The sequence below is a fragment of the Apium graveolens genome, chromosome 8 (assembly GCF_009905375.1).
Source record: "Apium graveolens cultivar Ventura chromosome 8, ASM990537v1, whole genome shotgun sequence".
NCBI lineage: Eukaryota > Viridiplantae > Streptophyta > Magnoliopsida > Apiales > Apiaceae > Apium > Apium graveolens.
In genome coordinates this window covers 2,384,009-2,400,873 of record NC_133654.1, presented here as the reverse complement: position 1 = coordinate 2,400,873, position 16,865 = coordinate 2,384,009, and the positions used below count along the sequence as shown (strand labels likewise).

The 16,865-nt window shown below is 33.0% G+C and overlaps 1 protein-coding gene across 1 annotated transcript; it reads left to right on the top strand.

The window, feature by feature from the left end:
- Positions 1–3,580: 3,580 nt before the first annotated feature.
- On the top strand, positions 3,581–6,353 carry LOC141676629 (uncharacterized). The gene is made up of 4 exons (XM_074482322.1): positions 3,581–3,599; positions 4,705–4,753; positions 5,241–5,313; positions 6,021–6,353. The coding sequence occupies exons 3-4, from the start codon at positions 5,241–5,243 to the stop codon at positions 6,314–6,316; spliced, it is 369 nt and encodes a 122-aa protein (XP_074338423.1). The 5' UTR covers positions 3,581–3,599; positions 4,705–4,753; the 3' UTR covers positions 6,317–6,353.
- Positions 6,354–16,865: the final 10,512 nt, after the last annotated feature.

The window sequence follows — 16,865 nt, the reverse complement described above, 5'->3', positions numbered from 1 at the left end:
TATTAATTTACAAATAAATACATGTGTGAGGTGGTCATGGCTAGGCATCAAGAATTTTAAAATACATTATAGAAATGAATTACCAAAAAAAATATATTTGAGGATTTTACATTGTGTTACATATTAAATTTCTTTATACTAGTTCACATTTATATTTATATTTGATGAATCTTTATTATACTCTATTTATCTTTTTTTAGTTATCATGTTTAATTTTTAACCGGTCAAACCAACGTTTGCTGAAATTTATATATCATATATAATTGTAAAAATATATATATATATAAATTATTCATCATAATAAAGTACATCCAATTTACTTTAAAATATAATTTTTAGCTTTTAAAAATATAATTTATCATCTATTTAAAAAAAAATGAGATTATTGTTCGTATATCATTTTCGATTCTAAGCCGTGTTAATTACATTTCCTCTATATAACTTAATTCGTTTCAGGTGTTATTTACCTATGTTATAATCTCCCAGCACTACAAGAAATATGGCCATTTGCGACGGAAAAAAGTGTGCGCCCAACTTACGACGAAAAAAGTGAAACGTCGTAATTATTTATGACGAAACCCAAAACCGTCGCAAGTTTAGTATTTTATTAATAAAATTCTGCACGACACGATTAAACAAAAATGAAAATCATTTGAATTTGCGACGATTTGAAGATTTCGTCGTAAGTTAATTATTTTTATTAAAATTTTAACTTGAAATTAAATAAAAAAATATTGTTCATAAATTTACGACAAAATATTTATGACGGAAAAGATTGGATCGTCCAATTTACGACGGAAATTATAAATCGTCATAAGTTATGAAAGAGGGAAATTCAATTTTTTCCCCAAAATTTTGGCGGTAAATTTGATTTTTCTCAAATTTTTGGCGGCGAATAATTTTTGACGAATTTCGTCGTAAATTAGTACATAATTTTTGATATTTTCAATTTTTAAAAATATTATTTCATGATCCAACCATATTAATATCAACCTTTATTTGTTTGGGTGACATTTTAGAAATTTCAGAAAAAAATTAAAGATTTTGATAAAATTATTTAATATGAAACATTGATTATATCACTAATATATATATTTATATATATATATATATATTCATCCATACGGTTGGATATGTGAAAAATATTTTTAAAATAATCAAAACACAAATTCAGAACTAAACACTGGTTAGCTGTACTAGTCAAACTGATACTTGACTATTAAAATGGCAAATCAAATAACATTGTTTTAATATTAAATTTTGGTTATATCACTATTATATATATCTATTGAAATCCAACCGGTTGGATTGTTGAAAAATATTTTTAAAATAATCGAAACACCAATTCAGGATTAAACACTAGTTAGTTGTACAAGTCAAACTCATGTTTGACTGTTAAAATGACAAACCAAATAAAATTATTTTGATATGAAATTTTGGTTATATCACTAATATATATATCTATTTACATCCATACGGTTTGATCGTTGAAAAATATTTATTAAATAATCGAAACACCAAATTCAGGATTAAACACTAGTTAGCTGTACTAGTCAAACTCATACTCGACTGTTAAAATGACAAACCAAATAAAATTATTTTGATATAAAATTTTGATTATATCACTAATATATATCTATTGACATCCATAAGGTTGGATCGTCGAAAAATATTTTTAAAATAATCGAAACACAAATTCAGAACTAAACACTTGTTAGTTGTACTAGTTAAACTGATACTTGACTGTTAAAATGGCAAATCAAATAAAATTATTTTAATATTAAATTTTTGTTATATCACTATTATATATATCTATTGAAATTCAAACGGTTGGATTATTGAAAATATTTTTAAAACAATCGAAACACCAATTCAGGATTAAACACTAGTTAGTTGTACAAGTCAAACTCATGTTTGACGGTTAAAATTGCAAACCAAATAAAATTATTTTAATATAAAATTTTGGTTATATCACTAATATATATATATCTATTTACATCCATACGGTTTGATCGTTGAAAAATATTTTTAAAATAATCGAAACACCAATTCAGGATTAAACACTAGTTAGCTATACTAGTCAAACTCATGCTTGACTATTAAAATGACAAACCAAATAAAATTATTTTGATATTAAATTTTGGTTATATCACTAATATATATATCTATTGACATCCATACGGTTGGATCGTCGAAAAATATTTTTAAAATAATCGAAACACAAATTCAGGACTAAACACTGGTTAGTTGTACAAGTCAAACTCATGCTTGACTGTTAAAATGACAAACCAAATAAAATTATTTTGATATGAAATTTTGGTTACATCACTAATATATATATCTATTAACATCCATACGGTTGGATCGTTGAAAACTATTTTTAAAATAATCGAAACACCAATTCAGGATTAAACACTAGTTTGTTGTACTAGTCAAACTGAAGCTTGACCGTTAAAATGACAAACCAAATAAAATTATTTTGATATGAAATTTTGGTTACATCACTAATATATATCTATTAACATCTATATGGTTGGATCGTTGAAAAATATTTTTAAAATGACAGTTGAGGACTAAACACTAGTTAGTTATACAAATCAAACCGATGCTTGACTGTTAAAATGACAAACCAAAAAAAAATATTTTGATATGAAATTTTGGTTACATCACTAATATATATATCTATTAACATCCATACGGTTGGATTGTTGGAAAATATTTTTAAAATAATCGAAACACCAATTCACGATAAAACACTAGTTACCTGTAATAGTCAAATTGATGCTTGACTGTTAAAATGATAAACTAAATAAAATTATTTTGATATGAAATTTTGCTTATATCACTAATATATACTACCTCCGTCCCTCTCATTTCTTTACAGTTTTTTTCACATGTTTGACACGCATTTTAAGGCAACTATAAAGTATAATTCCGTAATTTATTTTTAAAATTTTCTTTTTTTGTATAAAAATTTGAACATTATATTTTTATTTAGAAGAAAAAAAATTAAAAATAATTATGCAACTACATTTAATAAGAGCAATAAAGTGCGTGCCGAGTCTCCGTCCCCCAATGTAAAGAATTGAGGGGGACGGAGGGAGTATATCTATTGACATACATACGGTTGGATCGTTGAAAAATATTTTTAAAAGAATCGAAACACCAATTCGTGATTAAACACTAGTTAGCTGTGCTACTTAAACTAAATTTAATGATTCATATCTCATCAGTTATATAATATTTAACGCTAACTAAAAAATATTTTTTATAATTTTAAATAATATAAAAATATTAATGAAGATCACAAGGATTGTAAAGCTGGTCATTTTATAAGATATAAGATAGTATAATTTATTAAAATTTTATGATTATAAGAGAAGGAAATATTTTGCCAAAAATGTTGAGCAGCAAATTTGCCGCGTTACCAATTTTTAAGATATTATTGTCCACCTCTCAAATGTTTTATTGTCTCCCTAAACCTTATCTCTAGTTTTCTCTCACTCAGTCAACATAGAAGGAAACTGAAAGTTCAATTAGGGTTTGGATAACAAGTCAGGCTTTTAAGATTAGAGTTTCAATTTATGGCTCAAGCTAAGGTACAGTTAAACCTCTTTAAAGTAATAAGGTCGGGACCAAGAAAAAATATTACTTTAGCGAGTTTATTACTTTACCGGGAGTAAAAATACACTTTGTCCATTATGTTGGGACCGGGGAAAAATATTATTTTAGCGAGGTTATTACTTTATCGATTATTTTAGCTTGATTCACCCTTTTTTTCACGCTCTCTCTCTTCCTTCTCTCTCTCTCTTCCCCCCTCTCTCTATCCCCCGCCTCCCCCTCCCCTCTCTGCGACTCTCTCTCTGTGACCCTCTCTCTCAGGGTAATTGGTTTTGTAAATAATTTTGTGGTCTTGAGTGATTGATTTTTAGCTTTTTAGATATTTTATACGTCCCTCACTCGAAAGTCAATACACAATCATTGTGCGATGAAATTCGACCATTGAATTTATTTGGTTAGTATAAAACAATTGAGATTGTTTATATTCGAATTCAAGATGGAGGAGTCATACTATGTTAGTAATTCTTCTAAAATTTTAAACCATTGAAACAAAATCTTGATACTTAGAGTGATGTATATGTCTGTTATTTGTGCGTGACGGTAATCGTAAAGCTGACACTGGCTCTAATCAAGGCTCCTTTTTCGATTATGAAGTGGTTCACTAAGAAAATCCCCTGTTAAGTGATTAAACTATTATCACTATATTGGATTCTTTATGTTAGTGTCAATTACTAATGATTGGTTGATTTGCTCCTCTTATTCTTCCTTTCTGATTGATGTTTAAAATTTGTTACTGGAGTTTTATGATGATTGATGAATATGGTGCAATTTAAGTGCCTCTAATTTACTGAATCTTCTTTTGATTGGACACAGCAACTTCACTCTAAAGGTGTAAATACTGAATGTGCAGTATTTGTTACTGGAGTTAGAATGATTCCATTTTAACTCTGTCATTATATTCAGCATGAGATTTTGTAATAAGATAACTAGTCACGGTTTATTGATGCAGTAGTTTTAGAAAGTTAGAATAAGTGTTGTATTCCGTATGGCCATGTTATGGTTTGGTTCCGTCGACTAGAAGTATTATATTTATATATATCTAGGATGGTGTCCTATTTTATCTTGCCATTTTTTCTTTTTCAGGATAGCATGGGGTGGTTATAGTGCTTCTCAGTTTGATATTTCAAAGAAGGTATTAATGTCTTAGCGCAGCCTCTTGTTTGTAAAGTTTTTCAAGTATATACAAGGATTTAGTATCATTCGAAATTGTAAAGAAAAAATCTTTCATGCACGAGAAAGAAGATTTGTTAGAGAAGTGATATGTTATGTGCTTGAAATTGGGTTTCACTGCCATAATTTAAGTTAGGATAGGTTAACATGCTTTTGCCAAGATACTTTAAACACAGGAACTTTTCAAGCTTTGTGAGGAAGCTCGATACTTACGTAAGTACTCTAGATTCTTGAAACACTTATGTCCTTATTATATGTTTTGTTTTTAGTTTTGGAGTTTATCTAGTATTGTGAGGAAGGAATTTAAGTGACCTTTGTGAAGTCCTGCACCAAAATAAAAGTTTTACTGGTATAGCTGCAATTGAAATAGTTTAAGTTTCTCCTTTATTTTTTGCGTAAAAGTTTACAAGGGATCCATGTTTCGTATTAACTTCTACTCCCTATATCAGATGGGAGAAGCAGAAAATCCTGTTTCAAGAGGAGCTAGTTGCGGAGGTTACAGAACTTCTGGATCATCACGAGGTATGTTTTATCATGTTTCACTTCTTAAATACTTGTATAATGAATATCATACGGAACTGAATGTGGTTAGGACTCACGAGAGTAATGAGACTTACATTAGCCTTCATCTTTTCTTACAAAAATCTGCCACTCATGCCTATTCTATAGTTGAAAAGATATGAAGTGCTCCAGTCATATATTTAAAAAGAAACAGACTATAATGTACTTTTTTATTATTTGAGAAATGTAAATAGGAAATTGGGTCTGTTTTACTGACATCACTGCTATAGTAAATTGCTAAGAGTTTTGTTTAAGTCGAAATATTTGTTATTGAATGAACATATGCAGCTCAAAATAATTGAGATCAGTATGAACCGAAATACAACTAGAATAAGATTATGATATTCTAAATTCTTATAACAAACTAGGGAATGTGATTTTGTTTTAAAACATATAGGCCACAAAATGCAAAGGGAATTTAGGTTTTGATAAAAGATAAAAAAGCTAATTAGGGAATTTAGGTTATAAGAAATTATGTCTAGTTGGAAGTTGTTTTAGATACATGTATACATGTACAACATTATACCTTGTTTTGTAAACCAAAAACTGTAATACCATATTTGCATTGATCAGAAGATGGTCAAGGCAAGTATATGTTGCTGTAGTTCTTTCTGGAAATGAAATTTGTGTGCCCTGTTGGTAACTATGTTGTTTTTTTATGATTTTAGAAGAGGAAGGAGAAAATGTTGCTGTCGTAATGATTTCTGCCGAAGGATCATGGAAAGCAGCAACTGAAAGCAATGATCAGAGGGACCATGCAACTGAAAGCAATGATCAGAGGGACCATAAAACCTCAATTAATGTTCCAGAAGTCCTATCACAGCAAGAATTATGCACCGAAAATGACGCCCCTGATCTAATGTTTCTTTCTGATGGGGATGATGAGATGGACATGAAAGGAATATGTCCTAAGTTCAATCATGTATTAGGATTTAGGAATTACTTCTTATGTAATCTGTTTTGATTTCATTAATATTAATAAAAGACTTGTTTTATTTTTATTACGGGCTCTATCTATTTAAGTGTTTAAATAAGATATACCATAGTTTAGAGTAAAGCTTTTTATGGATTATGATGAGATCATAATAGTGAGACCTAAAAAGATGATAACTCTAAACTTAAATAGTTCCTGGTCATAGGATTACTAACTGGTAATTAATAATCCGCAAAGATCTGGACATACTATGCTTGCTTCATTATGAAAGATGTCTGTTCTCATAGACATTTGTGTGATGACACTATAGTTAGTATGTAGGTGCTTATTATAGAATAAGTTCACTGAACATGACTCGCCCAGCTGAACAACTGATGGAGTTCATTCACGTGTCAGCAGTTGTTCACATAGTGATAGTTGTACAAGTATCCTTAGACTTGAGGTTATCATAGTCATCATGTGTACACTGAACTATGCTTTGGTTTAGTTCTTAGTCTCCAGGGACAATTATTAGGGCTCTACTGGGTATAGGAATTTGTACATGAAGATAGTGTATGATCAATAAAGGATCTACCCCTTCCAGTGAAAGAAGCGAATGTTCAAGGCTGATCCACTTAGGTTAAGTTCAGGAATCTCTGGCCAGAGTGAATGAAATTAGAAAGAAGTTTCTGATTTGCATAGAACTAAGCATAATAAATGGTAAGCAAGTGATTAAATTAGATAGACTTGACACGAGATCCATGCCTTGTATTTAATCGGGACATTGTAGGGTAGAAGGAGTTTATTGTACGGTAACTATTCACTGAATAGGTTCTTGGTATTCTAAGCAGTGAATTCATATTATCCGGATAGTCGCGATATGCTGAGAAGTATCCCTCACGATGTAGAATAAATGTGATTAATTAATTAATCATATTTAATAAATTAGAGAATTTATAAAAATAATGATAAAATAGTTTTATTATTATTTATTTCTACAACCGGCTTAATACTGAACCTACAGGGTCACACCATAAAAAGAGAATGATTTAATGGTGGAGGAATTAATTAATAATGGCTAATAATTATTTATTTATGAAATAAATAATTAATTGACAAATTTAATAATTGATTAAATGAGATTTAATTGATTATAAATTAAATAAGAAAAGTTCTTAATATTATTAATTAAAGATTTAATTTTTGAAAATTAAATCAAGAGAGAGAGTTATTTCTAAATTGTTTAGAAAAAGGAATAATAATTAAAAGGTGTTTTAATTATTAATAAGAATAATAAATGGGAAAATAATAATAATATTTATGGGAAAATTTCAGCTGAAAATTTTGCCTATAAATATGCTATTATAAACCCTATATTTTATTCTAACCCCAAAATTTTATAAAACTTAATTCTCTCCACCTCCTCCTCCTCCCTTCGAATCGTTTTCTTGGTGGATACCGGTGGAGTGCTTCACGTTTGAGGAGCAACTGCTAAGGATCTCTGATCGTTGTCTCCGAATTAATCTTAAAGGTTAGATTCGATCCCTCAAATTTTTATTCATGATCTGTATGCTTTTTATTTGGATTTTATATGTGTAAAAGTGCTTTTACATGCTTCCGCTGCGTTTAAAATCCAACAATGGTATCAGAGCTTAGGTTGTATGCATATAGATCTGTGGTAAAAATTTCAGAGTTTTATGTGCTTGTATGAATTAATTATGATTTTTACAAGTTATATCATGGATTAATTTTGTTTGATGAGAAATCGTTTCTCAGAATAATTTTGAATGTTGATCTGGATTCTACAAGTGTTGTAGATCGTCTGGGTATTTTTTTTCATAATTTTATGATGTATAGATTTTTTATTATGAATTTTTGAAGTTCTTATAATTAAATTCGTAATTAAATTAGTATAAATATATGTATATATAATATATATATGTTTGTATTGTTTGTATATATCTGCTGCTTTGCTGTTGTCTGCTGTTGGTGTTGCACGGAAGGAGATAAGGCGGCGGCACGGGAATCGAGAATGTCAGACGGCGACTGCTGAAAACAGACGGAGGACCGCGCGTCGACCACGCGCGCGTGGGGCGCACGTGCTGGCGTGCCACGCGCGGCGCGTGGAAGACACGCGCTGGTGACGTTATGCTGACGTCATACTGACGTCATCAGATGACGTCATGCTGACGTCAGCATCAGGGTTCGGGCGCGTGAAGCGCGTGGGGGCGCGTGGAGTGTTGTCGGACACGCGCTGTCAGGCGCGTGGGCGCGTGGGAAATATTCTTTTGGCGCGTGAGGGCGCGTGCCAGCTCAGAAATGGGCGATTTTGGTGCCGTTGGATTCGTCTTTTCGAGACGCTTCTAATGGTATATTATATGATATTTTATGAAATTATTTCGAACTGTTTATAGCTAACAGAAATGTTTTTAAGCTGTTTTTGACTGTTTAAATTGCTTTTAAATGCTTCATGTGATACATAGGGATGTATAATGCTTAGACCTATATGCTAGATGATGTAACATGCCTACCTTGATGTTTATTCATGTTTATATATGTGATATATGCTTAGTTTATCATGCGATGATAGATTTAGGTGAACTTAAATGAACATAAGGCGTTTGTTAGACAATCTAGTATAGTGAAATTGTTTCATAACCTTAATAATAATATTATGAATACAATCATGAGGTTCTTGTGTTTGTGAAACACATAATTGAATATGAATTTTCGATATGAGAGAAAGGATGATTCTGTCAACAACAGATTTGTATCTGTAAGAAAGAGTTATTAAGTGACGCATCTTGACAATGCTCCACCCGATCTGGGAATCATCTGATTATTGATTATTGATTTGAAATATTTAATTTAAAAGAAAAATCTCTTTATAATATGATTATGATTGTAACGTAATATAATCCCTCTAAAATTAAATAATATCAAGTAGTAATTGGCCAATGATACAACGGGCTTGTGTCGGTCATAGCCTTCCAACATGATAGAAAAGTAGTTTTTATTTTTGAATCATTGTCGGTTCGTGCTACAGCCGAGGGCTTTGATTTCGAAATAAGAAATACTTGTCTATTACATAGAGATGTGTACATTGAATAAGAATCTAAAGGTCGGTACGTGCCACAGCCGTGGGCCTTTTGGGGACTGATTCAATTGTACGGAATGTTGGGTTAGACTTGACTTAGAATATTGAGTTTGTCGTGCCACAGCCGAGACTCAATTATTCAAGAGGCTAAAGTTTGATTAGGGAATAACATAAGATGTAATTGACAAGAGTTGTCTGCCTATTGAACATTACATGGTGGTTCGTGCCACAGCCGGGGTTGTGTAATGGAATGTAGGATCCCTATTCCCACTAGCATTATGAATGCTTAATTTTCACGTAGGGGGTTGAATAAATTATGTAAACTAGTGGGAGTCACTTATGAATAAAGACCCGATTCATATATTATTTTAAAATGAAATCGAATATTTGCTAAGTGTTGTTATGTGTTTATCATTTACAGATTTACTATATACGTTATGTCTTCTGCACTATCACTCAGGAGCATACTAGATGCTCACAAATTGACTGGTCCTAATTATGCTGACTGGCTTCGAAACTTGAGAATTGTTCTCAGGATTGAGAAGCTGGAATACGTGATTGACTCACCTAAGCCTACTGAACCTGCTAGTGATGCACATAATGATGAACATGTTGTGTATCGTAAGTGGATAGATGATGCAAATGTTGCACAATGCATCATGCTAGCTTCCATGAACATTGAGCTACAGAAGCAACATGAGCATATGGATGCTCACATTATCCTCATGCATCTACAAGAGTTGTATGATGTGACGGGGAGGACAGCTCGATATGAGATATCGAAGAAGTTGTTCGGTTGTAGGATGTCTGAGGGATCATCTGTGAATGACCATGTACTTAAGATGATCAATTTGATTGAACGTCTTGGACAACTTGGTTTTGCCATGGATGGGGAGCTGAGCCAAGACTTGGTCTTGCAATCACTTCCGAGTTCGTTCTCGCAGTTTGTTGTGAACTTTCACATGAATAAGTTGGATGTCAGCCTGCCTGAACTCCACAACATGTTGAAGACTGCGGAGTCAAATTTTTCCCCTAAGAAGAGTTCTGTTCTTCTAATTGGTGAAGGTTCTAATCCTAAGAAAAGGAAGAGAAACTCTTCCAAGAAGAAGAAAGTAGGTGAGAAAATGTCGGTTCCACCAAAAGCTGAAGACCCCAAGAGCAAAGTTATTTGCTTTCACTGTAATAAGGTGGGGCACTGGAAGAGGAACTGCAAGGTCTACCTTGCAGAATTGAAGAAGAAGAAGGGTAGTGAGACTGCCGCTTCTGATTCAGGTATGTTCATGATAGAAGTGAATATGTCATTAAGCCAAATTTCTACTTGGGTATTAGATACCGCCTATGGTTCTGACATCTGCAATTCGTTGCAGGGACCTAGGAGAAGTAGGACTCTTGAGGAAGAGGAGGTGATTCTACTGATGGGAAATGGAGCAAGAGTTGCTGTTCAAGATGTAGAATCATTTCATTTACGTATGCCTACGGGCAAGACTATTGTTTGAAATAATTGTTATTTTGTTCCCTCGATTGTGAGGAATATTATTCCCATGTTAGAATTGGCTGGATTTTCATTTATTATTGAGAATAATGAATGTTCTATTCTTAGAGATAATATTCTTTATGTACGTGGTACTTTAAATAATGGTCTGTATATATGTGATATAATTTACTTCAGATTGAACAAACTAATAAAAGAAATGGGATGATGAAAATCTCACTTTATTGTGGCACTGCAGTCTCCATTTAGTGGACATGGAGAGAGGGCTGCAGATTTGCTAGGATTGGTACACACAAATGTATGTGGACCAATGTCTACGCATGCCATGGGTGGATTTTCATACTTCATTACTTTCATAGATGATAGATCTAGATTCGGATATGTGTTTGATGAAACACAAGTCTGAGGCCTTTGAAAAGTTCAAAGAGTATAAGTATGAAGTGGAGAAACAAACCAAACATAGTATTATAACTCTTCAATTAGATCGAGGTAGTGAATACTTTAATGGAGTGGTTCTAGATTATCTCAAAGTAAATGGTATAGTCTCCCAGTGGACTCCTCCAGATTGGTATCTGAAAGGAGAAATCGAACTTTGTTAGACATAGTTCGGTCCATAATGAGCTATGCGAATCTTCCAGTATTCCTATGGGGTTATGCATTGGAAACCTCAGCATATTTTACTGAATAAGGTGCCTTCCAAATCTATTCCTCAAACTTCGTATGAGATATGGAAAGAAAGGAAACCGAGTCTTAAACACGTTAAGATTTGGGGATGTCCAGCTTATGTCAAGAAAGTTGACCCAGATAAGCTGGAATATCGATCCGTAAAATATAGTTTTGTGGGATATCCTAAAGAGACTTTAGGGTATTACTTTTACACCGATCATCGGGTGTTTGTCTCCAAACATGCTACCTTCTTGGAAAAGGAGTTTATCCTTGAAGGAAATAGTGGGAGCAAAATTGAACTTGATGAAGTTCAAGAAGCACAAACTACTACGGATCAAGTGGAAACACCTGTTCTGACTGAACAACCTTTTGTGGAATAACCCATTCATAGAACAGGGAGAGTGTCTCGCCAACCTGAGAGGTATTATGGTCTTGTCATTGAGAATGACAATGAGTTGTCGATCATTGATGATGACGACCCTGTAACCTATAATGAGGCTATGAGTAGTGTTGACTCAGAGAAATAGCATAGTGCCATAAAATCCGGAATGGAATCTATGTATATGGTATACAAAAGAATGATTAGAGCAGATGGCCAGGTGGATACCTATAAGGCCAGGCTTGTGGCAAAAGGATTCAACAAAGGCAATGGATTGACTTTGATGAAACCTTTTACCTGTAGCCCTGTTAAAATCAGTTCGGATTTTGCTTGCGATTGCTGCTTACTACGACTATGAGATCTGGTAATTGGCCAGATGGTTTTCTTTCCAAGGGAAATGAAAACCTAGTGTGTAAGCTGCTGCGAACCATGTGTGGTTTAAAGCAAGCTTCTCGAAAGATGGAACATTCATTTTGATGAGACAATCAAAGAGTTTGATTTTATCAAAAACGTAAATGAACTATGTGTCTACAAAAGGGTTAGTGGGAGCGCGATAACATTTCTTGTATTGTATTGAAATAGAATTGACACACATAACAATATAGCAGACCCACTCACAAAGCTACTTTCTGAAAGTCACTTTGATCGTCATAAAGACTAGATGGGTATTAGTTATCAGAGTGATTGGCTTTAGTACAAGTGGGAGATTGAAAGGAATTTGTCCTAAGTCCAATCATGTATTAGGATTTAGGAATTACTTCTTATGTAATCTGTTTTGATTTCATTGATATTAATAAAAGACTTGTTTTATTTTTATTACGGGCTCTATCTATTTAAGTGTTTAAATAAGATATACCATAGTTTAGAGTAAAACTTTTTATGGATTATGATGAGATCATAATAGTGAGACCTAAAAAGATGATAACTCTAAACTTAAATAGTTCCTGGTCATAGGATTACTAACTGGTAATTAATAATCCGCAAAGATCGGTACATACTATGCTTGCTTCATTATGAAGGATGTCTGTTCTCATAGACATTTGTGTGATGACACTATAGCTAGTATGTAGGTGCTTATTATAGAATAAGTTCACTGAACATGACTCGCCCAGCTGAACAACTGATGGAGTTCACTCACGTGTCAGCAGTTGTTCACATAGTGATAATTGTACAAGTATCCTTAGACTTGAGGTCATCATAGTCATCTTGTGTACACTGAACTATGCTTTGGTTTAGTTCTTAGTCTCCAGGGATAATTATTAGGGCTCTACTGGGTATAGGAATTTGTACACGAAGATAGTGTATGATCAATAAAGGATCTACCCCTTCCAGTGAAAGAAGCGAATGTTCAAGGCTGATCCACTTATGCTAAGTTCAGGAATCTCTGGCCAGAGTGAATGAAATTAGAAAGAAGTTTCTGATTTGCACAGAACTAAGCATAATAAATGGTAAGCAAGTGATTAAATTAGATAGGCTTGACACGAGATCCATGCCTTGTATTTAATCGGGACATTGTAGGGTAGAAGGAGTTTATTGTACGATAACTATTCACTGAATAGGTTCTTGGTATTCTAAGCAGTGAATTCATATTATCCGGATAGTCGCGATATGCTGAGAAGTATCCCTCACGATGTAGAATACATGTGATTAATTAATTAATCATATTTAATAAATTAGAGAATTTATATAAATAATGATAAAATAGTTTTATTATTATTTATTTCTACTACCGGCTTAATACTGAACCTACATGGTCACACCATAAAAAGAGAATGATTTAATGGTGGAGGAATTAATTAATAATGGCTAATAATTATTTATTTATGAAATAAATAATTAATTGGCAAATTTAATAATTGATTAAATGAGATTTAATTGATTATAAATTAATTAAGAAAAGTTCTTAATATTATTAATTAAGGATTTAATTTTTGGAAATTAAATCAAGAGAGAGAGTTATTTCTAAAGTGTTTAGAAAAATGATTAATAATTAAAATGTGTTTTAATTATTAATAAGAATAATAAATGGGAAAATAATAATAATATTTATGGGAAAATTTCAGCTGAAAATTTTGCCTATAAATATACTATTATAAACCCATAAACCCTTTATTTTATTCTAACCCCAAAATTTTATAAAACTTAATTCTCTCCACCTCCTCCTCCTCCCTTCGAATCGTTTTCTTGGTGGATACCGGTGGAGTGCTTCACGTTTGAGGAGCAACTGCTAAGGATCTCTAATCGTTGTCTTCGAATTAATCTTAAAGGTTAGATTCGATCCCTCGAATTTTTATTCATGATCTGTATGCTTTTTATTTGGATTTTATATGTGTAAAAGTGCTTTTACATGCTTCCGCTGCGTTTAAAATCCAACAGGACATAGTGGGTGCTTCTGAAAATGAAGTGTAGCTCTTCACTCATACTTTCCTTATTCTCGAAATCTCATAATCTTCCTCTCATTAAGGCGATTTCTGGAGGGGATTCTTCCACCACTCCTAATTTTTTTTGTTAGGGTTCCACCTTGAGGCGATTTTCGGCGTCCTTCATTCATCACATTTTTGGGGTTTTGATTGAAGATCTATTAGATCTTCATCTCTTTCACTCAATCTTGCCAATCGAGCCTTCATCCCAAGAATTTCCATGGCGGACCGCGATCTTGCTAGGTTGGCAAAGATGAATTCTTCAAAGAGAGGTACTGTTATTGACATTCTCACATCCAAATATTCATCTATTATAGACATGATAAATGTTAGGGGGGATGAATATCCCTCATTAGCTAACCTAGATTCTTATAACCATGGAAATAAATATCATGATGAAGATGGTAGGATATAAAATTTTAACCGCCTTTACGGACTTCCACCCTACTTAGGATTACTCCCGCTCTTCCCGGTGACTGTAAAACACAAACCAGGCACAGACATATAATTATCCTTGTCTATCCAGAAATTAGGTTAATAAACTAGTATCAGTGTAACCCTTTACAACCAGATTCCTATCTTCTCTATACACCATAAATAAATATTTAGTCATTCTTAAGTACTTGAGAATATTCTTGACAACTATCCAGTGACCCTCACCTGGATTAGACTGGTATCTATTCGTCATGCTCAAAGCATACGAAATATCAGGATAAGTTAATATCATTGCATACATTATAGATCCAATTGCCGAAGCATATTGAGCATTTCTAAGACGACCCTTATCATCTAATGATTTAGGGCAATTATCCTATGAGATCACTATCTCATGAGACATCGAAACATATAATTTCTTTGTCTCTTACATCATAAAATACTTTATCAATGTATGTACTCCGACTAGGTCGATTAATCTCTTCAATATATCTCTATAGCTTTTGATCCTTAATATATAGGTAACATCGCCTAAGTCTTTCATCGAGAAACTATTCTCAACCAAGCCTTAACAACCTGTAGAGAAGGTATGTCATTTCATATCTGTTATATGTCATCTAAATATAATACTAGGAATGTCACATGGCTCCCACTAACCTTCTTGCAAACACATCCTTTTGCCAAATCTCATAGTCAAAGTAAGCAACTATTGGTAAAAAAATCATGATGGTCTTGACCATATCAACTGGTGAAAAAGTCTCATCATAGTCTATACCATGAATTTATTTGAAACCTTTTGCCACTAATCGCACCTTATAGGTCTGTACTTTACCATCCATGTCAGTTTTCTTCATGAAAACCCACTTGCACCCTATAGATTTTACCCCTTCGAGTGGATCAACTAAAGTCAATACTTTATTTTGATTTATTGATTCCATATCGGATTTCTTGGACTCCAGCCATCTCTCGGAGTCTGGAATGTTCATAGCATCTTGGTAGGTGAGAGGCTTATCATTATCTGTAAGCATCACATCACCATCTTGAGTCAAAAGAAATCCATAATTTCTCCTGGACTTATGGTGAATCCTACTAGATCTACGAATAACCATTGTTTCCTGAACATGATTACTTTCAACATTTTGATGTACATCCTGATCTTATTCCAACTCTGGTTCAATGTTATCATGTGGTTCTTGATCTTCATCAAGATGTATTATCCTCCTACTGATTTTCTTAGAAAGTAGTTCTCCCTCAAGAAATACAGCGGCCCGAGCAGCAAACATTTTGTTCTCGTAAGGATTATGAAAACTATACCATAGTCTCACTTGGGCATCCCATAAAATAGCATCTATATAATTTTGGTCCAAGCTTGTTAGAGGCTAAACGTTTTACAAACACTTCACGTCCCCAAATTTTCATAAATGACATGCTATGACGTTTATTAGTCCATATCTCATACGGAGTATTTTAAACCGCTTTAGTCGGAACTTGGTTAAGTGTATATGCAGCCGTTTCTAGAACATAACCCTAGAAACTCAATGAAAGATCCGCTTGACTCATCATCGATCGCATTGTGTCCAATAAGGTACGATTTCTCCTCTCAAAATCTCTATTTCATTGAGGTGTTCCAGAAGGAGTAAGTTATGATACACTATCACACTCCTTCAAGAAACTCTTAAAATTGAGACTTAAGTATTCTCCTTCACGATCTGATCGTAGAACTTTTATACTTTCCTCTGTTTGCTTTTCTACTTCAGCCTTACATTCTTTGAACACTTCAAAAGAATCGGATATGTTCTTCATAAGACACACATATCCATACCTACGGAAGTCAACAGTAAATGTTATGAAGTAGTAAAAGCCACCCATTGCCATCATACGCATTCGACCACATACATCATTATGTATAAGTCCTAATCGTTTGGTGTCCCTTTCACCTGGTCGGGTAAAAGAAGCTTTAGTGGGCCCCGCAGGTTGGGCCCACTTTTTTTTTGAATCAGAACATCTGTTGCAACACAGTAAATATGTTGCTGTAAGATCCTCTAGATGTTACTATATAATTCTATAGTGACGAGAAATGGTATGTTATAGTGGAGTAATTTTGATATTGT

Coding starts and splice junctions, on each gene's coding strand:
- LOC141676629 (XM_074482322.1), top strand. CDS start 5,241: ATGGGAGAAGCAGAAAATCCTGTTTCAAGAGGAGCTAGTTGCGGAGGT. Junction 5,314..6,020: donor AACTTCTGGATCATCACGAG/GTATGTTTTATC, acceptor TTATGATTTTAG/AAGAGGAAGGAGAAAATGTT.